This window comes from Hylobates moloch, unplaced genomic scaffold, assembly GCF_009828535.3.
Source record: "Hylobates moloch isolate HMO894 unplaced genomic scaffold, HMol_V3 SCAFFOLD_1, whole genome shotgun sequence".
Classification (NCBI taxonomy): domain Eukaryota; kingdom Metazoa; phylum Chordata; class Mammalia; order Primates; family Hylobatidae; genus Hylobates; species Hylobates moloch.
The window spans coordinates 131,926,566-131,948,733 of NW_026652276.1; the positions used below are offsets into that span (position 1 = coordinate 131,926,566).

Sequence of the window (22,168 nt, forward strand, 5' to 3'; positions counted from 1 at the left end):
GAGTCTTACTTACTCTGGGTATAATTGCTTTTACTTTTTCTAGAAATGCTTCACTCCCAGCTTTCCAGACCAAGGGAATGGTACAAGGCTGTCTCAATAAGGAGACAAGTGGAGGGAGGGTTCTTGGCTCATGCCCATGATCCTGCTGTCATTATTTTCAGAGACAAGATAATGGTACAGAGTTGAGCGTGTTGTAGATGTTTTGTTTTGCTTTTTTCTTACTCCCTGGAATGATAATTCTCAGTGTTTTGGAAGAAGGAAGCTTAGTGACTCCACTGGAAACAAAATCTTTAGAATTAGAGTTTATGGGTTTTTTTATTTTTTTATTTATTTTTTATTTTTTTAAGATACACTCTCACTCTTTTGCCCAGGCTGCAGTGCAGTGGTGCAATTTCAGCTCACCACAGTCTCTGTGTCCTGGGTTCAAGTGATTCTCATGCTTCAGCCTCCCAAGTAGCTGGGGCTATGGGCACACACCACCATGCCCAGCTAATTTTTGTATTTTTATTAGAGATGGGGTTTTGCCATGTTGGCCAGGCTGGTCTTGAACTCCTGACCTCAGGTGATCTGCCCACCTTGGCCTCCCAAATTGCTGGGATTACAGGTGTGAGTCACCGAGCCCAGCCAAATTTATGTTCTTGATGTATTTAATTTTATTCACTGGGAACTACTGGAAAACCCAAATTACCTGGTTTTAGTTTGGCTGAAGACCTATGCTGGCCAATGTGGGAGCCAAGATTCAACCACAAGGCAGGAAGCAATGGCCAGGAAACCTAGGGCTCTCTCAAAGGTGGAACTGGAATAATAAGAAATACTTAAGAAAAAGGCTGTGACTAGCAGATAGGGTGGTCTCAGGATAACGTAATTCTTCATGGTAATATTCACCTTCCCATTTGGCCAGAGCAAATGAATACCTAGTGTGGGTTTGGTAACATGCAAGACAGGCTGCATAGTTGAGCTCAGTCTTCAAGTAATCCCTAGGAACAAGCATTGTTATCACCATTTTATAAATTCAGGAGCTGGGACTTAGAGAGGTACAGAGAGTTTGGTCTGTCAAAAATAGCCAGTAGACAAGTGGAATTTGAACTTGCATATTTGGACTCCAAATCTCAGGCTTCTTCCAGTTCTGTAGCCTCCTGTCTCTGGGCTTGGAGTATGATGAGGGCAACAGTGTTGTCATTCTTGGAAATGAGGGAAAGGGGACAGAGTCAAAGAGAGAATGATTAGAAAACATGGAAAGTCCACAGAACTATCAAACAAGTCGTCATATTCAGTTAAAGATCTTCTGAAATCTAGATGGGCAGGAAGCCGTTTCTAAAGACACTTGATTGACACCGAAAAGATGCTATTTTAAGGAATAAGTGAGCCGAGGGAAGGTATTATTGCAAAGCTTTTCATGTTTCAGAGATAGTCTTTAGTTTCAGAGTAGTGATAGGAGAAGTAACATGCAGAAGTATTCACGTGTTCAGAACCTATTGTCAGTCATCTGACCCCTCTTGGCATTACAGTCAGACAGAAGCAAACTGTGCATTAATCCCAGGCTCTAAAAAAGTTAGATAAACATTTAACGCCCAACAATAAAATCCAAATGCATGCAAATGAGATGTTTCTATTGTTGCTTACATGTTTTTCAAAGGGAAAAAATACACATAGAAAACAGAAACAGTCCATCTTCTTAGATGCTACAAAGTACCCAACTAAAAGAAGAAAAATCCTTTTAACATTCATATTCATTCATTCATTTATTCATTGACTTTTTCATGAAATATTATCAAACACCTACCACGTACCTGAGTGGAGCCATGCACAGTGGCTCTGGTGGTGAAGAAAGGCAGGATCTGATTCTGAAATACCTGAAATGGAAAAGCAAGCAAGTGAAGGCAGTAGTTGTTTGTTTTTTACTTGAGAGATTCCTTGTTTCCTTTGGGATTTTTAGATGTGACTTATGCTGGGCACAACTATCAAGTTATAAAAACGTTGCTTGATACTTCTTTGCAGTTTTTCACAATATATTGAGCAGGTAAATATTTCATTATTTTGTAAGTTATTATACTGTTTATATCAGAATCACTTAGGGTTTGCCCCCTTTCCCAGTGACCTAATTTTAAACAATGGCCCTGCTTCTTAGAGAAGTATTCTGGTGGGCAGTCAGTATGGAATAGAACAAGCCTGACCCCTTTTCTCTGTTTGATTCGGCATGGTGCTATGTCATAAATAAAATGTTTTCTCTTCTTTTATATATATATATATTATATTATATTATACTTTAAGTTCTAGGGTACATGTGCACAACGTGCAGGTTTGTTACATACGTATACATGTGCCATGTTGGTGTGCTGCACCCCTTAACTAGTCATTTACATTAGGTAGATCTCCTAATGCTATCCCTCCCCACTCCTCCCACCCCACATCAGGCCCCGGTGTGTGATGTCCCCCTTCCTGTGTCCAAGTGTTCTCATTGTTCAGTTCCCACCTGTAAGTGAGAACATGTGATGTTTGGTTTTTTGTCCTTGCAATAGTTTGCTGAGAATGATGGTTTCCAGCTTCATCCATGTCGCTACAAAGAACATGACCTCATCATTTTTTATGGCTGCATAGTATTCCATGGTGTATATGTGCCACATTTTCTTAATCCAATCTATCATTGTTGGACATTTGACTTGGTTCCAAGTCTTTCCTATTTTGAATAGTGCTACAATAAACATACGTCTTGTATGTGTCTTTATAGCAGCATGATTTATAATCCTTTGGGTATATACCCAGTAATGGGATGGCTGGGTCAAATGGTATTTCTAGTTCTAGATTCTTGAGGAATTGCCACACTGTCTTCCACAATGGTTGAACCAGTTTATAGTCCCACCAACAGTGTAAAAGTGTTCCTATTTCTCCACATCCTCTCCAGCACCTGTTGTTTTCCTGACTTTTTAATGATCGCCATTCTAACTGTGTGTGAGATGGTATCTCATTGTGGTTTTGATTTGCATTTCTCTGATGGCCAGTGATGATGAGCATTTTTTCATGTGTCTGTTGGCTGCATAAATGTCTTCTTTTGAGAAGTGTCTGTTCATATCCTTCACCCACTTGTTTATGGGATTGTTTGATATTTTCTTGTAAATTTGTTGGAGTTCTTTGTAGATTCTGGATATTAGCCCTTTGTCCAATGAGTAGATTGCAAAAATTTTCTCCCATTCTGTAGGTTGCCTGTTCACTCTGATGGTAGTTTCTTTTGCTGTGCAGAAGCTCTTTAGTTGAATTAGATCCCATTTGTCAATTTTGGCTTTTGTTGCCATTGCTTTTGGTGTTTTAGACATGAAGTCCTTGCCCATGCCTATGTCTTCAATGGTATTGCCTAGGTTTTCTTCTAGGGTTTTTATGGTTTTGGGTCTAACATTTAAGTCTTTAATCCATCTTGAATTCATTTTTGTATAAGGTGTAAGGAAGGGATCCAGTTTCAACTTCGTACATATGGCTAGCCAGTTTTCCCAGCGGCATTTGTTAAATAGGGAATCCTTTCCCCATTGCTTGTTTTTGTCAGGTTTGTCAAAGATCAGATAGTTGTAGATGTGCGGTATTATTTCTGAGGGCTCTGTTCTGTTCCATTGATCTATATCTCAGTTTTGGTACCAGTACCATGCTGTTTTGGTTACTGCAGCCTTGTAGTATAGTTTGAAGTCAGGTAGTGTGATGCCTCCAGCTTTGTTCTTTTGGCTTAGGATTGACTTGGCAATGCAGGCTCTTTTTTGGTTCCATATGAACTTTAAAGTAGTTTTTTCCAATTCTGTGAAGAAAGTCATTGGTAGCTTGATGGGGATGGCATTGAATCTATAAATTACCTTGGGCAGTATGGCCATTTTCACGATACTGATTCTTCCTATCCATGAGCATGGAATGTTCTTCTATTTGTTTGTATCCACTTTTATTTTGTTGAGCAGTGGTTTGTAGTTCTCCTTGAAGAGGTCGTTCATATCCCTTGTAAGTTGGATTCCTAGGTATTTTATTCTCTTTGAAGCAATTGTGAATGGGAGTTCATTCATGATTTAGCTCTCTGTTTGTCTGTTATTGGTGTATAAGAATGCTTGTGATTTTTGCACATTGATTTTGTATCCTGAGACTTTGCTGAAGTTGCCTATCAGCTTAAGGAGATTTTGGGCTGAGATGATGGGGTTTTCTAGATATACAGTCATGTCATCTGCAAACAGGGACAATTTGACTTCCTCTTTTCGTAATTGAATACCGTTTATTTCTTTCTCCTGCCTGATTGCCCTGGCCAGAACTTCCAACACCATGTTGAATAGGAGTGGTGAGAGAGGGCATCCCTGTCTTGTGCCAGTTTTCAAAGGGAATGCTTCGAGTTTTTGTCCATTCAGTATGATATTGGCTGTGGATTTGTCGTAGATAGCTCTTATTATTTTGAGATACATCCCATCAATACCTAATTTATTGAGAGTCTTTAGCATGAAGGGCTGTTGAATTTTGTCAAACTTTTCTGCATCTGTTGAGATAATCGTGTCGTTTTTGTCATTGGTTCTGTTTATATGCTGGATTACATTTATTGATTTGCGTATGTTGAACCAGCCTTGCGTCCCAGGGATGAAGCCCACTTGATCATGGTGGATAAGCTTTTTGATGTGCTGCTGGATTCAATTTGCCAGTATTTTATTGAGGATTTTTGCATCAGTGTTCATCAGGGATATTGGTCTAAAATTCTCTTTTTTTGTTGTGTCTCTGCCCGGCTTTGGTATCAAGAGGATGCTGGCCTCATGGAATGAGATAGGGAGGATTCCTTCTTTTTCTATTGATTGGACTAGTTTCAGAAGGAATGGTACCAGCTCCTCTTTGTACCTCTGGTAGAATTCAGCTGTGAATCCATCTGGTCCTGGACTTTTTTTGGTTGGTAAGCTATTAATTATTGCCCCAATTTCAGAGCCTGTTATTGGTCTATTCAGAGATTCAACTTCTTCCTGGTTTAGTCTTGGGAGGGTGTATGTGTCGAGGAATTTATCCATTTCTTCTAGATTTTCTAGTTTATTTACGTAGAGGTGTTTATAGTATTCTCTGCTGGTAGTTTGTATTTCTGTGGGATCGGTGGTGATATCCCCTTTATCATTTTTTATTGCATCTATTTGATTCTTCTTTCTTTTCTTCTTTATTAGTCTTGCTAGTGGTCTGTCAATTTTGTTGATCTTTTCAAAAAACCAGCTCCTGGATTCATTGATTTTTTGAAGGGTTTTTTGTGTCTCTATCTCCTTCAGTTCTGCTCTGATCTTAGTTACTTCTTGCCTTCTGCTAGCTTTTGAATGTGTTTGCTCTTGCTTTTCTAGTTCTTTTAATTGTGATGTTAGGGTGTCAATTTTAGATCTTTCCTGCTTTCTCTTGTGGGCATTTAGTGCTATAAATTTCCCTCTACACACTGCTTTAAATGTGTCCCAGAGATTCTGGTATGTTGTGTCTTTGTTCTCGTTGGTTTCAAAGAACATCTTTATTTGTGCCTTCATTTCATTATGTACCCAGTAGTCATTCAGGAGCAGGTTGTTCAGTTTCCATGTAGTTGAGTGGTTTTGAGTGGGTTTCTTAATCCTGAGTTCTAATTTGATTGCACTGTGGTCTGAGAGACAAAGTTTGTTATAATTTCTGTTCTTTTACATTTGCTGAGGAGTGCTTTACTTCCAACTATGTGGTCAATTTTGGAATAAGTGCAGTGTGGTGCTGAGAAGAATGTATATTCTGTTGATTTGGGGTGGAGAGTTCTGTAGATGTCTATTAGGTCCACTTGGTGGAGAGCTGAGTTCAATTCCTGGATATCCTTGTTAACTTTCTGTCTCGTTGATCTGTCTAATGTTGACAGTGGGGTGTTAAAGTCTCCCATTATTATTGTGTGGGAGTCTAAGTCTCTTTGTAGGTCTCTAAGGACTTGCTTTATGATCTGGGTGCTCCTATATTGGGTGCATATATATTTAGGATAGTTAGCTCTTCTTATTGAATTGATCCCTTTACCATTATGTAATGGCCTTCTTTGTCTCTTTTGATCTTTGTTGGTTTAAAGTCTGTTTTATCAGAGACTAGGATTGCAACCCCTGCCTTTTTTTGTTTTCCATTTGCTTGGTGGATCTTCCTCCATCCCTTTATTTTTAGCCTATGTGTGTCTCTGCACGTGAGATGGGTTTCCTGAATACAGCACACTGATGGGTCTTGACTCTTTATCCAATTTGCCAGTCTGTGTCTTTTAATTGGAACATTTAGCCCATTTACATTTAAAGTTAATATTGTTATGTGTGAATTTGATTCTTTCATTATGATGTTAGCTGGTTATTTTGCTCGTTAGTTGATGCAGTTTCTTCCTAGCCTCAATGGTCTTTACAATTTGGCATGTTTTTGCAGTGGCTGGTACCAGTTGTTCCTTTCCATGTTTAGTGCTTCCTTCAGGAGCTCTTTTAGGGCAGGCGTGGTGGTGACAAAATCTCTCAGCATTTGTTTGTCTGTAAAGGATTTTATTTCTCCTTCACTTATGAAGCTTAGTTTGTCTGGATATGAAATTCTGGGTTGAAAATTCTTTTCTTTAAAATATTGAATGTTGACCCCCACTCTCTTCTGGCTTGTAGAGTTTCTGCCGAGAGATCCACTGTTAGTCTGTTGGGCTTCCCTTTGTGGGTAACCTGACCTTTCTCTCTGGTTGCCCTTAACATTTTTTCCTTCATTTCAACTTTGGTGAATCTCACAATTATATGTCTTGGAGTTGCTGTTCTCGAGGAGTATCTTTGTGGCGTTCTCTGTATTTCCTGAATTTGACTGTTGGCCTGCCTTGCTAGGTTGGGGAAATTCTCCTGGATAATATCTTGCAGAGTGTTTTCCAACTTGGTCCCATTCTCCCCGTCACTTTCAGGTACACCAGTCAGACGTAGATTTGGTCTTTTCACATAGTCCCATATTTCTTGGAGGCTTTGTTCATTTCATTTTATTCTTTTTTTCTCTAAACTTCTGTTCTCACTTCATTTCATCCATTTGATCTTCCGTCGCTGATACCCTTTCTTCTAGCTGATCAAATTGTCTACTGAAGCTTGTACATGCGTCATGTAGTTCTCGTGCCATGGTTTTCAGCTCCATCAGGTCTTTTAAGGACTTCTCTGCATTGGTTACTCTAGTTAGCCATTTGTCTAATCTTTTTTCAAGGTTTTTACCTTCTTTGCGATGGATTCGAACTTCCTCCTTTAGCTCGGAGAAGTTTGATCATCTGAAGGCTTCTTCTCTCAACTCGTCGAAGTCATTCCCTGTCCAGCTTTGTTCCGTTGCTGGTGAGGAGCTGCGTTCTGTTGTAGGAGGAGAGGTGCTCTGATTTTTAGAATTTTCAGTTTTTCTGCTCTGTTTTTTCCCCATTTTTGTGGTTTTATCTACCTTTGGTCTTTGATGATGGTGACGTACAGATGGGGTTTTGGTGTGGATGTCCTTTCTGTTTGTTAGTTTTCCTTCTAACAGTCAGGACCCTCAGCTGCAGGTCTGTTGGAGTTTGCTGGAGGTCCACTCCAGACCCTGTTTGCCTGGGTATCAGCAGCAGAGGCTGCAGAACAGTGAATACTGGTGAACAGCAGATGTTGCTGCCTGATTGTTCCTCTGGAAGTTTCATCTCAGAGGGGTACCTGGCCATGTGAGGTGTCAGTCTGCCCCTACTGTGGGGTGCCTCCCAGTTAGGCTACTTAGGGGTCAGGGACCCACTTGAGGAGGCAGTCTGTCCATTCTCAGATCTCAAGCTGTGTGCTGGGAGAACCACTATTCTCTTCCAAGCTGTCAGACAGGGACATTTAAGTCTGAGGAGGTTTCTGCTGCCTGTTGTTCAGCTATGCCCTGCCCCTAGAGGTGGAGTCTACAGAGGCGGGCAGGCCTCCTTGAGCTGAGGTGGGCTCCACCCAGTTCGAGCTTCCTGGCCACTTTGTTTACCTACTCAAGCCTCAGCAATGGCGGGCACCCCTCCCCCAGCCTCGCTGCCTCATTGAAGTTCAATCTCAGACTACTGTGCTAGCAATGAGCAAGGCTCCGTGTGCGTGGGACCCTCTGAGCCAGACACGGGATATGATCTCCTGGTGTGCCGTTTGCTAAGACCGTTGGAAAAGCGCAGTATTAGGGTGGGAGTGACCCAATTTTCCAGGTGCCGTTTGTCACCCCTTCCCTTGGCTAGGAAAGGGAATTCCCTGACCCCTTGCACTTCCCGGGTGAGGCGATGCCTCTCCCTGCTTTGGCTCACGCTTGGTGCGCTGCACCCACTGTCCTGCACCCACTGTCTGACAATCCCCAGTGAGATGAACCCGGTATCTCAGTTGGAAATGCAGAAATCACCCATCTTCTGCGTCACTCACGCTGGGAGCTGTAGACTAGAGCTGTTCCTATTTGGCCACCTTGGAATCTGGACCCCAAATATTTTCTTAATTAAACTGCTACTCAACCAGTTGATAAAATCCTACCCAACAAAGCTGTTACTCAATGGAATTTGTATAATCTTGAGGTTTCCAGGAAAAAATTTAAAAGTAAATCTTGGAAACCGTTTGTTCCTTACATATCCAGCAATTCTTTTTTGTTTCTAGTTTTATCGAGATATAATTGCTTACCCAAAAAATCACATAATTAATGTATACAATCTGGAGACAGTACCTTGCAATTCTTGCTTCAGCGTCCCTCATAATTTATGATTAACATTTCATCTAGTTGGAAAATCTTTGCATACTGGCTGACTGTTATAGAAGATAATTAATTTCCTGAGGGGGGAAAATAGAAATGCCTTTAAAAATAAGATTAATCACAATGGTTTTGTGCAATTGTGAGACAGAGCATATATATGTTTCTAATATTATGCTGAATCAGAAGACAAATATTTATAATATGTCAAGTAAATAAGTCTGTGAGTAAAGATGACTATTTCTACTGAAGAATTGTTTTCTCAAGATTGTTTCATTATAGCCACTTTTTTAAACAGATGAAGAATTTAAATTATGTTTACACTATTTTAAAACCTTTAAGTGGGTTTTTCGTCCTCATGATGCATACATAGTAAATCATACTTACAAAAAATAGTTGGGAGAAATAATCATTTAGATCCTAACTAATGGTTGGGACAGGGAGGCCTGGATTTTTTGAGGCAGAAACCTCAAGAAAATGCTCTGAAATTACCTAGCGTGAGAAAAGCTGCTACCTTTTGAGCCTTTACTATGCTCTGAGTACTTAACATACATTATTTGTAATTTCCCTTCAATGTTCCCAGGCGTGGGAAGATAAAGAAACCTTATGCCCTTTCCTTCCAGTCTATAGATCTCTCTGTTCTTCTCCTCAAGGCCCACCTCAAGTTCAGAGTCATTTTGGGGAATCTCTTCTCAGCTTTTCCAGTCAGGGAGCTAAACATCGATCACAGCAATCACATGTTTGGAGCTCACTAGAACAACTAAGCTGAGTATTTTCATTTATTTCTTGCAGCACCCCTCTGAGGTTGCCACTGTTACTGTTTGCATTTTACAGACGAGGAAACTGACACATGGAGAGGTTAAGTGGTTTGCCCACAGTCACACAGCTAAGGTAGTACCAGAGCTGAATTTTAAATCCAGATAATATGTCCATTGTCCATACTGTGTGCTTTTGAGAGGCTTATAGATTCATATGGAGGTGGTAGCCACAGTTCAAATGAGTCCTACAGATGTGTTTTGCTTCACTGACCCAGTGTTTTTAAAAAGAAGAGAATTTGATTGCTTTTTTTCAGGGCTTACACTCCCTCCCCAATTAACTTAGAGCCCCAGACACCTTCTCATATTATGGCTGACTGCTTCATGCTTTCTAGTTATCTGCCTGGTACTTGAAGGCACTCGAGTTAGTGCCTGTTGATGATGATAGTCTGTAATAACATTCATGAAGTTCTGAGCACACCGCCAGCACATAGAAGGTGCTTCAGCCATTTGAGTTGATTGTTCCCATTCCCACTCCTTAAAGTAGTACTTGATTGATGTACAGTCTCCTGAGAGTTTCATATGTATTTGCTCGGTGTTTATCTTTTCATCCTCGTAAACTCCCAGAAAGCCGGCATTTCATCTTTGGTTGGGTGTTTATTCCCTGGCTGAGAATGAAGGACTTTAATCTCAACCTCCTGAGACTGAAGAAAAGGAAGAGGCATGTTTCCCAGTTTCTCCTGTTGTGAATTAAAAAAAAAAAAAAATGTCACAAGAGTGTATTATAAACAGACTGCACTGGATCAGTGCTCTGGGAGCTCTGAGCATCATCAGCCCTCTGTACCAGGAGTCAGACCACAGAGTGGATCCCTCGCAGGACACCAGTCTGCATTGAAGGGAACAGGAATCAAGTAGCCTCTGTGCATTAAGGCAGGGTGCTGGTGGAGGCGATGCCAAGACTTTAAAATTAAACTAAGGGACTTCTAACATTTCAAGGGGGAATTTGGCAGTTCCTCAAGCGACATAATTACAGGACAGTGTGTAATGTGCAATTAAACTTAACTATGAAGCAAATGATTGGAATAACGCTTAGTGCACAACATTTTTTTGTTCCCATTGTGCTGACAGAGCCTCCCCTTCTCTCGTCCCTGAAATGGCTTCAACAGCAATTGCTCTTCATTTTTTTTAAAAATAAAATTGTATGTTGCCAGTTAAACACACAATTCCATGTAAAGGAAACTTTTTTTTTATCTGAGTGACATTTTTCTTCTAGGTGATGTGGAGAAAGGATTTAGTTTAGAATAACACGGACCCCAAAGGCACAGCCTTGCTAGGACGTTTGAGTTTGAAATGATTCTTTGTCTCATAATTCATTTACTTTTTTCTTGGCTTTAATTTTTGTTCTTTCTTTGACCAAGGTCTACAGCTTAGAGGCTTGTTTGTATATATAGGATTTTTTCATGTTTTAAAAATAGTGGCATTAATTTCGTTGATTGTGAATAACCAAGCTGTTACTGCCAAACAATCGGGACCCCTTGAGAGTGTGAATATGTGATTAGATTTACTAATTGAGCTGGAAGGAAGAATTTCTGACTTCCAAAGCCAGTGATTTGAATGGAATGCTTCAAGCGTGAGGATGAGATCATTGTTAAATGTGGGCTTGGTTTTATCTCAGAAGACCCCTTGTCCCAGGGAGGGAGAGCAGATTCCACAAACCTCTATTAGCTGACTGTAGCAGTGCCTGCATGGTGTGCTCACACCACCTCGGATGCTCACCTGTGTTCTTGTGGTGCTGGATGAGGTGTCTGGAATCTGAAGCAGACCCGAAAGCTGGTAGTTATCTCCTTGTCTCTCTTGGTACCACTCCAAGCTGAGCATTAGGTTCAGAATGCTTGTTTGTTTGTTTGCCGTTGTCTCAGGTTAACTGAAATTACTACAGCATTGCAGAAAAATCCAAACAGCTCCACGTGGTGTTTTGAAATTTATCCCAACTGTAGGCTGAGTGACCCGCAGGTTGGACAGTCTGTGAAAGCCCCAAAGTCTCAGTGTTTTCTTAGGGTCAGGACCTACTTTAGTGATCTCCGGGTCCAGGTCTGAGACCTCAGGAACATAATTATCTCTCCTTTTTTCTCTCTCTTCCTCCCACAACTTGATGGAGATGCCTCTCACTGGGCCTCTCCAAATATCCTCCATCAGATGCAGGATGTAGCCTGCCCTCTTGTTGCGGAGCTTCTTGCTGGAGATAATCGTCATCTCCTTGCCCACACACTCGTTCCTGTGGAAGTCGTTGCCGAGGCACATGTAGTACTTCTCTAGGATGACGCAGGCTGCCTTTCCATGGTTTTGATGCAAAAGCAGCCCGTCTTGGAGAGTCCTTGGTGAAAGAGGTTTCAGACTATTTTACTTAGCATTCTCCAAAGGTTTTTTGTTGTTATTGTTGTTGGTTTTTTTTTTCTTTTTCTTTTAATTTTAAAACACAGTGGGACTTTAAAACAGTGATGGATTTTTTTGAGAAAAAAATGAAACTAAGCTATATAGTGAACTATATGTAGTTGACATATTGTAAACCCAAGTCTAATGTGAATTGAAAGGTTAAAAACTTCAGAAGGCTCACATGTGCCTGACTCCCTCACTGAGGTACCAGCCAAGACATAGCTCACAGTAACTGTTGTGGTTTCTCTATCTTAGATCCAGTTAGCATCTTTCCATTATTTCTCCAACCCAGTTCTCCAAATTCAGCCCAAATTGTCCATTTTTATGTCTTGTTTAGCTAGTTAAATATTTATTGAGTACAGTACCTGCTCTGTGACAAGCCCTCTTTCTTCTGCTGTAATTGACCAAGCTTTCACCTTTAAATGTGCATTTTCTACCTTAACTGTGCGAAGCTCAGCAGCTGCTGTGCTGGGGTTTTGCTGTTTCTTCTCCTTTTTCTGCTTTAATTGTTGTAATGCAAGAGTTCAAAGAACTGCAGCTCACTTCTTATTTCTTTGAATGGGAAAGGTTTCTGGGACTCCTCTCTCTTCTGTTTTTCTCAAGTTAAGAATGCAGACCTCTCTGCCTTTTTAACTTTTTATTTAATAGACATTGTGTTTTATAACAGTTTTAGGTTTATAGAAAAGTTGAGCAAAAGTACAGAGGGTTCGTATATATCCCATCTCTCATTTCTCCCACACACAGCTTTCTTTGTTATTAACATCTCGCATTAGAATGGCTCATTTGTTACAATTGATAAGCCAATATGCAGTCTTGCTGTAATTGTTTATTAGTTCCAAGATTTTATGTATTAATTCTTCGGGATTTTCTACATAGACAGTCATGTCCCCTGTGAACAAAGACAGTTTTGTTTCCTCCTTCCCAGTCTGTATACCCTTTTATTTTTTTTCTTATTGCACTAGCTAGGACTGCCAGTAAGATGTTACATAGGGGTGATAGGAATGACCATCTTAGCCTTGATCCTGATCCTAGGGCAGAGTCAAGTTTCTCACCATTAAGTATGATGTTAGCCATAAGTTTTATGTGGATGTTCTTTATGTAGCTGAGGAACTGCTCTATTCTTAGTTTGCTGAGAGTTTTTTTTTATCATGAATGAGTGTTAGATTTTATCAAATGCTTTTTCTGTATCTATTGATACCATTATACAACTTTTCTTCTTTAGCCTGTTGATACAATGGTTTACATTAGCTGATTTTTGAATGTTGAATGAGCCTTGCATACCTGGAACAAATCCTACTCGGTTGTGGTGCGTAATTCTATTTATAGATTGTTGGATTCTATTTGATAATTTTATGAAGGATATTCGCATTTATGTTCATGAGAGCTATACAGATCTGCATTTTTTTTCTTTCTTATGCCTTTGGTTTTGGTATTAGGGTTATACTGGTTTTATAGAATTAGTTAAGAACTACTCCTTCAGCTTCTACCTTCTGGAACAGATTGTAGAGAATTGGTATCATTTTCTTGTTTAAATATTTTATAGAATTCACCAATGAGACCATCCAGGCCTGATACTTTCCATTTTAGAAGGTCATTAATTATTTATTCAATTCCTTTAATAGATATAGGTCTATTCAGATTGTCTATTTCTTCTTGTGTGGGTTCTTGTAGATTGTGTCTTTCAAGGAATTGGTCCATTTCATCTACATTATCAGATTTTTGATCATAGACTTGTTCATAATATTCCTTTATTAGATACATGAGATCCATAAAGTTGACTCTTCTTTCATTTTTGATGCTAATAATTTGTCATTTTTCTTTTCATCTTGTTGAGCCTGGCTAGAGATTTGTTGTTTTTATTGATCTTTTCAAAAAACTAGCTTTTGATTTTACTGATTTTTCTATATTGCTTTCCAGTTTTCAATTTCACTGATTTCCACTCCATTTTATTTTACTTCTTTTCTTCAGCTTACTTTAGATTTGATTTGTTCTTTTTTTAGTTTTCTAAAATGGAAGCTTAGATGCTTGATTTTGTATATTTTTCTCCATCGCTTGAATTCCTCATTGATGTTTTGCTGCAAATATCCTTCTAGCAATGGCTCTGCCTTCCATAGGGGTTCAGCGTGGCTAAACCTACTCAGAACTTTGCTATTTAAATGTTTCATGGCACTGGATATGGGTTGCCTTGATAGGCCAACCCAGTGACTAAAGTCTCTGGCTCAATGAGTTACTCTTTATTCCATTAAGACCCAGTTACCAACACACTAACCCCAGCAAATTCTATTTACTCTACTTTCAATCCTATTGACTCTGCTTTCAAAATCCTATTGACTCTGCTTTCCAGAAACCTACCTCCTTTCCCCACTTCTACCACCATTACAGTAATCCAGTACATCAAACCTCTCTCCTGTAGTGTAACAGCCTGTGATTGGTATTGCCTGCTCCCACACTTGCTCATCTTTTCTGTCTTCAACACAGTAGCCAGAACGTTAGGAAAGATGCCATAGTGATTCTTCCAGTATTGGTCAGATCACATCACTGATCTGCCTACAACCTCCAGTGACTCAGAGTAAAACCATTCAGCACCTTTGCCACAGCTCTCAAGGCTCTGCAGTGTTCTGGCTTTCCAGCCTTACGTCCTTCTATCCTACTCCTTCCTCCCTCAACTCCACCCACAGAGACCCCCTTTGGATGAGTCAGCTAGGGCTGCCATAACAAAATATCACATACTGGGTGGCTTAAACTACAGAACTCTATTTTCTCACAGCTCCGAAGGCTGGAAGTCTAAAATCTAGCTACTGGCAGGGTTGCTGGAAGTCTAAAATCTAGCTACTGGCAGGGTTGGTGTCTCTAAGGCCTCCCTTTTTGGCTTGTAAACGGCTTCCCTCTTGCTGCCTCTCCACATGGCCATCCTTCTGTGCACTCACACCCTGTTGTCACTGCTTCTTATAAGAACACCAATCATACCGGATTCGGATCCTACCCTAATGGCCTCATTTGATTTTAATTGCCTCTTTAAAGGCCCTACCTTCAAATATAGTCACATGCTATACAGTGGGTTAGGGCTTCAACATGTGAATTTTGGAAGGGCACAATTCTGTCCATAGCACCCTTGTTGGCCTTGAACCTACCAGGTACCTCTGGCCTCTGGGCCTTTTACTTTTTGCTTTCTCTCCTAGGAATCTGTTCCTGGGTAGCCACATGGCTCATTGCCTCACTTCCTTTAGTCTCTGAGCAGCTTTCTGTCACCTCCATATATAAAGTACTGATTTCATCCTCTTGCTCCCTGTCTACCTTACCTCCTTTATTTCTCTCAAAATTTAACATTTCTTACATGCTCGATATTCACTGTTTTCTTTATTTCCTGTTCACCCTTACTAGCCAGCAAACCTCATAAAAGCACAGAGTATCCATGGTGTCACTGCAGTACCCCAGTGCCTGGAGCAGTGCCAGGCACACAGAAGACAGTCAGCACATATTTGTTAAATGCGTGCCTGGATCGAGTGAGTGGCAGGACTCTGCCCAGAGAGTTCTGGTGTTCCACCTTTTGGCAGGATTCACCTCATGGATGGAAACCACAGAAGTAGATCTCTATCTGGAACACGCTCTAACCTCTCTGGATGCAGCCGCCTTTCTGGCCTTTGTCCGTCCTGGAATGAAAACCAAATTAGAAACTATATCGGTATGCCCCCAAATGGCCTTGCCCCAGATATGCTGATGCTTGGGCTTGGGTGAGTCACTGCTGACTTCCCTTTTTGAATAGGATTCATGTGACCAGAGCCCAGCCAGTATTAGCAACCTGCCTACCAAATCAGAAGGCATTTTGTATTGGTATAATAAAATTTAGGTGGTAATGTTCCCAAATGTCCCTTTGTATTAGTTAAAAATAGCTTCCCCCTTAGGAACTATGCTGTACACCTGGTGCACCCAGTAGTGGTTGACATTGTCAGGTAATTTTATTTTTACATTGACCTTGATTTTATCAGCCTTTTTCCCTGCACTGGTAAAACCCAAGGTTCCAAAATTTGGCATACATCATAAATAATAGACAATATTTTTCTTGTATTTTATAAAGCAACTGAAACAATTTTAATAACAGATATAACAACCCTAACAACTAACTTCTCTTTGGTTGGTTTATCAAATGCTGCTCTGTAACACTGGTCCTGATACCTGGAGACTTTTCAAATCTAAGACTCTGGTTAATGTAATTCACACCTGTCTGCAAACTTGCATTTGCCAAGATCAGGAAGGCCAGCCTAGCCAATCTTTCAGTACTTGACTGGTGATGCTCCTATGCCACAGGGCCCTTGCATGTGCTTTTTCTGCTGACTCAGCTCCTGCTTTCTCCATCCCTTCCCTGCTTGCCCACTTATCCCTGGATTAATCCTGCAGAACCTCACCCTTTAGCCTCCTCTTTCATTAGTTTTGCTTCCATGTCACTCCCTTTATAGCACTTAGTTTGGAATTATATAATCATATGTTTTATTATTTGATTATTATCTCTCTCAAACATGAAATTTTTGAGCAGGAACCACCTCTTTTGGTCAAGCCCTTACTTTCTGTCACTGGACCATGTAAATTAAATGAATGATGAAAGATAGGATGTGTTGAATCTCTAAACAGGGTTGTGTTCCTCTTTTTCCCCCCTCTGAAGTCCTTTATGGCCTTAAGTGATATGTGTCAGAAGATCAAAACTGAAGCATAACTTGGAAGGAATCTCTTTTTCCTTGACCTGGTGGGACCATCAAATTTGGCAGAGTTTGAGCTACACAGGATAAAGCCTTACAACAAGTCTCAGTTATAAAAGCCATGAAGATGTGCATATGTTCCATGAGCAGACATGAGTTCTCTATAAGCAAATGACGAAGAAGACCAACATTTAGTTAGTTTTCAACAGAAGGGTCAGTTCTGCTGATAGCTTGGCAGCTTGGGGCTCTACTCTGCATATGGTAGGAACAAAAAGAAAGCTAAATTATATGGAGTAATGAATGTTTCCAGGCTATGGTTATGAACATTTTATATGCATTACCTTATTGGATTCTCACTATCATTGTACCCATTTTGCAGATGAGAGTGCTGAGGCTTAGAGAGGTCAAGTAACTTGCCCATTGTTACAATAGTAAGTTGCAAATGGGGACTTTGGACCCAGACAGCTCTGGTGGTGACTTTTTAATACTTTACATTGAATTTGGTAGTATGCTAGTATATAAGTTTTTCTTAAAAAAAAGTCTGATGAGTATTGCAGCATTTGCTGGTTTCTGTGGTATCAGTACTCCTGCTGTGGCCGATTTCAAGCTCCCAACAGTCTATGGCCTGCAAGCCTTTTGAAAGTTATGCAGCAGCTGGTTAGCCTGCTCTAGCACCAGCCGCTGGATCTTGATGGTGCTTTTGCCTTCTCATGCATTATACCATTTGCTCTTCTTAGCAATATGAGGGACTGTGGAATGGGTGAGGTTAATTTATGTGTGCTGATCTTTTCAATGGGTGAGTCATGTGTCCAGTCCATAATGCCAAGTCATGGCCTGAGGTGAGAAACACACTCTTACTGACTCTCTCAGGGCAGGAGCCTGCAGAGAACACAGAGCTGGACCAAGAGCCCCAAGGAACCTACTGTCAGAACAGCTGAAGTACAAACAAAAGAGGATCTGGATAGGAAGAGAGAGGCCCACATGGTCCTGGGGCAGCTGATGCTGGTGGAATGTGGTGGTAAAGGGGGTAGGAGAATGAAGTAACTGACAGTCTTTTCTGAATTCAGAATTTTCTTAATTCTCTGAATTCATAAATATGTATTTGATGTAGGAATTCTTCCCCAAAGAGCTGACCAAAAAATCCCCTACGCTCACCACCATACCCAGCCATGCAAGGGTGCTTGGAGGAGAGGAAATCCTGGATTCTTTCAGGATTAGGGAGTGGCTGTCCTGGTCCATGGCTGGGGAGAGCCACAGCATGGGGCTGATTGGGAGACTCTTCTGGGGCCCCATAGCCCCTTTCTTCTTCCATCAGAGAAGACTATGGATTTTTCTTTCCCATGATAAGTCTAGATGAGCTGGTGAAATGATTTTAAAGGGAACTCCTCCATTGCTTTGGGAAGTGTGAAATGACATCATTTTTAGATTATGGTTTATCAATACTTATATATATATATATATTTAAATTATACTTTAAGTTCTGGGATACATGTGCAGAACATGCAGGTTTGTTACATAGGTATACTTTAAGTGGCAAAAATGCTGAGACCTTTTGACTTAACGTTTATGTTTTCAGAAATGTACTTAAAATAAATCATTTTGCAAATCAGCATAAAAGTTGCTGTGTAAGGATGTTTGTCATTAGCTCCAGTCAGTGCAGATGTGAGGACCTCTGGGCAGAGGTAGGGGACCTGGCGACGAGGCTGAGAGTGAGGCTGGAGTTCCCCTGGGCACCTGTGCAGATACAAATACAGCCAGGCAGCTGGGCCTCTTCTCCTTGGCAGGCTTAAACACAATGGATTTGTGTCCTTTTATTTCTTAAAAAAGGGAAGAATTCTGAAATGAAGAAAAAAAGTAGCCTTTTTGGCATGTAACATCTGCAAGATAATTAATCTCCCTGATATTTCAACACTGAGGCTGTTTATCACAGAGGCTGCTTGGGAACCAAGAGCAGCCAGCATCTCTGCAGTACCCACTACATACCTCATGTGGCAGGGGAGGACCTGGTTCATCCCAGAGGGCAATCTGGAGGCGGTCAAGGTTGCTTCCTGGCAAAACCACAAGCGTTCATTGCTGTGGCCTGCAACACCCTCTTCCCTTTTCATTTCATATCATCAGAGGTCTTTGTACATTGTTGAGGAATTAAGAGAAATGTCCTCTGCATCTTGTTCTAAAGAAATATATTTGAGTCTCTTGCTTTCCACTTTTTACTTTTCACCTTAAAGCGTCCAAGAGTTAACTGAGAGGCAGGCCAGTCTTCAGGTGGGGAAGACCAAGTGGGTGTTGAGGCCATATTTCCAGCTAGAATGGGGGACTTGGAATCAGAACTATTAACCAATATGCATGAAGGGGAAGGAAATCCTATTAGGGGGCATCGTCACCTAGGAAACACGAGTCAGTTTCCTTTTCTGCACTCCAACATGGAATGCCAAGCCTGGAGGACCCTTCGCAGATTGTCCCTTCTCTGTTCCCCACCCTCACACTCCCAGATCCCTGCGGCCTTGTTTGGGGAGGGGGGCGGCGGAGGGTGCAGAGTGGAGGCAGCACGTGGGGGGTGTGGAAGGGAAGGGGACATTCTTTTGCTGTGGGAGTTGGCTCCCTCTCATCTCATACATTTTCCTGCTGGTTCTCACTCACAACATTTACAGGAAGCATTTATAGCAAATACTTGCCAAGTGTTTTCCATAAACACACAACGAAGGACATTTTTCACACATTCCAATGTTCTGTAAATGTTTATTTTCACAATACACAAAGAAGGTTGAGTGTACGGTTTTCCTAAACAAGCCTTTGAAGTGTGGGCTTTGGCCCAGGGAGATTTGCTTCTGAGTTTTTTCATCCACGTGGCCGCATCGTCCCTGGGGGCACACCAGGCACGTGCTTCAATGCAGAGAGCCTCCAAGTGAGTTTTCTCCCCAGCTTGGATTGTCTGTGGGAGTACGTGCCCTGACTGCTGAGTAGCCTCTGGGTTCTGAGCCTCCTCCTGATGAAGAAGGAAGTTAGAGGTTCTCAGTGCATCACATAAGCCCTTGCTTCTGATTAAATCCACAAATGACATAGAATAGGGAATATGGAGGACAGGGATGACTCACTTAAGATGCATTTGAACATATAGATGTAATAAGTTATGGAAACACTCATGCTAAAGCCAGGCAAATTAGTATTCATGTAAGGGATGGAGAAGCTGACTGAACCCTCTATGGGCACTGCCAGCCTCACCAGAGGCCAGAGTCGTGTCTTGTACTGTCCATGCACTTGTTCAGTAACTGCTTCATTACTGAGCACCTACTGTATGTGCAACTCTGCTGCAATGTCAGAGATTCACAAGTGAGGAAGTGGTTCCCGACCTCGAGGGGTTGACTCTATCAGGGAAGGTAAGACACATATACTTTACCATAATTTGGGGGCACAAAATGGGAATTATTGTAAGAAATATACAGATAAAAGGTTATCTCACTCGGGAGAAAACTCACTTGGAAAGTCTCTGCAATGAAGCATGTGCCTGGTGTGCCCCCAGGGATGATGTGGCCATGCGAATGAAAAAACTCAGAAGCAAATCTCCCTGGGCCTAAGCCCACACTTCAAAGGCTTGTTTAGGAAAACCATACATAAGGTTTTATTGTATAAGGTTTTATGGAGAAAGTGACATCTGGATTGGGTCTGAAGGAGAGGGAAAATTGAGACAGGTGTGGGAGGGGCAGTATCAGGGAGGGGTGTCCAGGAGGCAGTTTCCCTAGGAAGGAGCCATGTCTGGGCCTAGCCTGGTAGGAGAGCTGTACCAGAGGGAGATCCTTCCTCTCGCAGGAGTAGGCAAGATTTATGATTCATACACAGAATGAGATGTAATGAGATGAACTCCATTTAAAAAGCTAGATGTAATAGGAAGAAAAGATTCCCTTTTCACATGCTTTTTTAACCTCAAGTAAAACAACTTACGGCTTAATTTCTTAATTAGGTTTCAGTCCATTTTTTCATTGTAGCTAATTTGTCATGTGCATAATCAGAAAATTAACATTTTCTGTTTGATAATATGTTCCTGAAATGGCCAATTTATTATTCGTCCGGAAGAGGATTATAAGAAATAGTTCTCTCTCCTCTCCTTTCCATCTTCTCAAGTCCATTCTCCCAAACCAGAGTGAATTTCTAAATCAATGTGCTAAGTGAGAAAGTGAGGTGAGTGGAAGCTGACTTAGATTCATTTTATCACTAGCTTTCCTGGAATGTGTTTGTTTAATAAAGTGAATTATATTCAAATACGTTTCAGACAATATATGTGGACGTTAACTTTGCTTTAAGACAGCAGTAACTGTTCAGACAGTGGTGACAATTTCTCAGTAAGAAGTCAGGGTTGAGAAATGTCAAGCTTAATTTTTCATCCAACAGTGACTGTCAGACAAAAGCCAAACCTCTTGGTATCTTTGCACTCTGGTGAAGGAGATGTGAGGCATTTGTATTCACTAATGTAATGCTGAGCGAGTCAAAACTCTGCCATGTGATCTTGAGATTTATTGCTAATACTGCCCAAGATGCATAGGGGCTTCTCTGCCTTTATTCAGCATCCATTTTCCCACTGTAATTAGTCTTTCTTGCATTCCACAGCTCACTTCTGGTGTGGAATGTTAAAAAGATGCCTTAGGAGAGAGTTTGACATCAGTTTCTTCTTTAAGGTTGAACTCAAGGCTCACCCTCTCCATGAAGCCCCGTCTGCCCATTGCATCTCATGTGCACGTTCACTGCACAAAGTGATACTTCTTTGTGAAAAATGCAAACAATATAGAGGTACATAAAAGGAAGTGAAAGTTGGCCCATCTTACAAATCCCATGTCCTTGTATCTTCCAAGTAGATTGCAAGACCCTCAAAATGGACTTTTGTTCATACATGTATTTTTAATATCCAGCAAGTTGCTCAGCAATAATTGCTTAAAAATATTAATGGAATGAATGAATTGGTCAAAGGTTAATATATTGTAGGGATGTTAGGAAGGACGAGGGCTAGAATTCAGCTGATAGTTTGGGGAAGCAGTGCCTTGATTTTCAAAATATGGACCCTGAACTTGCAGCGTCAGCATCATCTGGGAGCTTAGAAATGCGGGACCTCAGGTCCCAACCCACACCTACTGAGTCAGAATCCTCATTTTAACAAGGTCTCCAGGTGATCTGTGAGTACTTTAAAGTTTCAGAAGTACTGGGATTGTATATGTCTGCAAAATAATTTACAATGTGAACTTTTAAAAAAATTACAATGAAGTGTGCCTGGTTTGCATTAAAGAGTATGCAGTAGAGGAGTTCTGCCTCAGTGATACCACAGGACTTTGTACGAATGCCATACTTTGCTCCCCTCTGTATGACAGGGCACACCCAATGCCCTGTCCTTGGCTGTCCTGTAGGACTGTCATCCTGAGCCATTTCTGAATCAGCACCCATAGTGTCTTCGTCTGTTTTTGCTGCTATAACAAAATACCATAGACTGGGTAAGTTATAAACAATAGAAATGTATTTCTTATTGTTCTGGGGACTGGGAAGTCCAAGATTAAGGCATCAGCAGGCTTGGTGCCTGGTAAGGGCTGTGCTCTCTATTTCCAAGATGGTACCTTGGTGCTGCATCCTCTGGAGGAGAGGAGCATGATG

General features: G+C 41.1%; 2 protein-coding genes across 9 annotated transcripts in view; one reads left to right on the forward strand and one right to left on the reverse strand.

Annotated features, from left to right (window-relative positions):
- ELMO1 (engulfment and cell motility 1) overlaps window positions 1-22,168 on the forward strand; it is a 594,699-nt gene that overhangs the window by 313,987 nt on the left and 258,544 nt on the right. The window lies entirely within an intron of this gene.
- LOC131384425 (small ribosomal subunit protein eS17-like) lies at window positions 1,110-14,814 on the reverse strand. The gene is made up of 4 exons (XM_058445534.1): window positions 14,777-14,814; window positions 11,376-11,790; window positions 1,791-1,853; window positions 1,110-1,181 (listed from the first exon to the last, which is right to left on the reverse strand). The coding sequence occupies exons 1-4, from the start codon at window positions 14,812-14,814 to the stop codon at window positions 1,110-1,112; spliced, it is 588 nt and encodes a 195-aa protein (XP_058301517.1).

Excerpts from the sequence above, each read along its gene's own strand:
- LOC131384425 (XM_058445534.1), bottom strand. The coding sequence starts at position 14,814 with ATGATTGGTGTTCTTATAAGAAGCAGTGACAACAGGGT. Across the intron at positions 11,791-14,776 it reads AGAAGCAGTGACAACAGGGT|GACTCTCCAAGACGGGCTGC; the intron begins GTGAGTGCACAG and ends TCTTTCACCAAG. Across the intron at positions 1,182-1,790 it reads CTGTGCATGGCTCCACTCAG|AATGACAACACTGTTGCCCT; the intron begins GTACGTGGTAGG and ends CTCATTTCCAAG.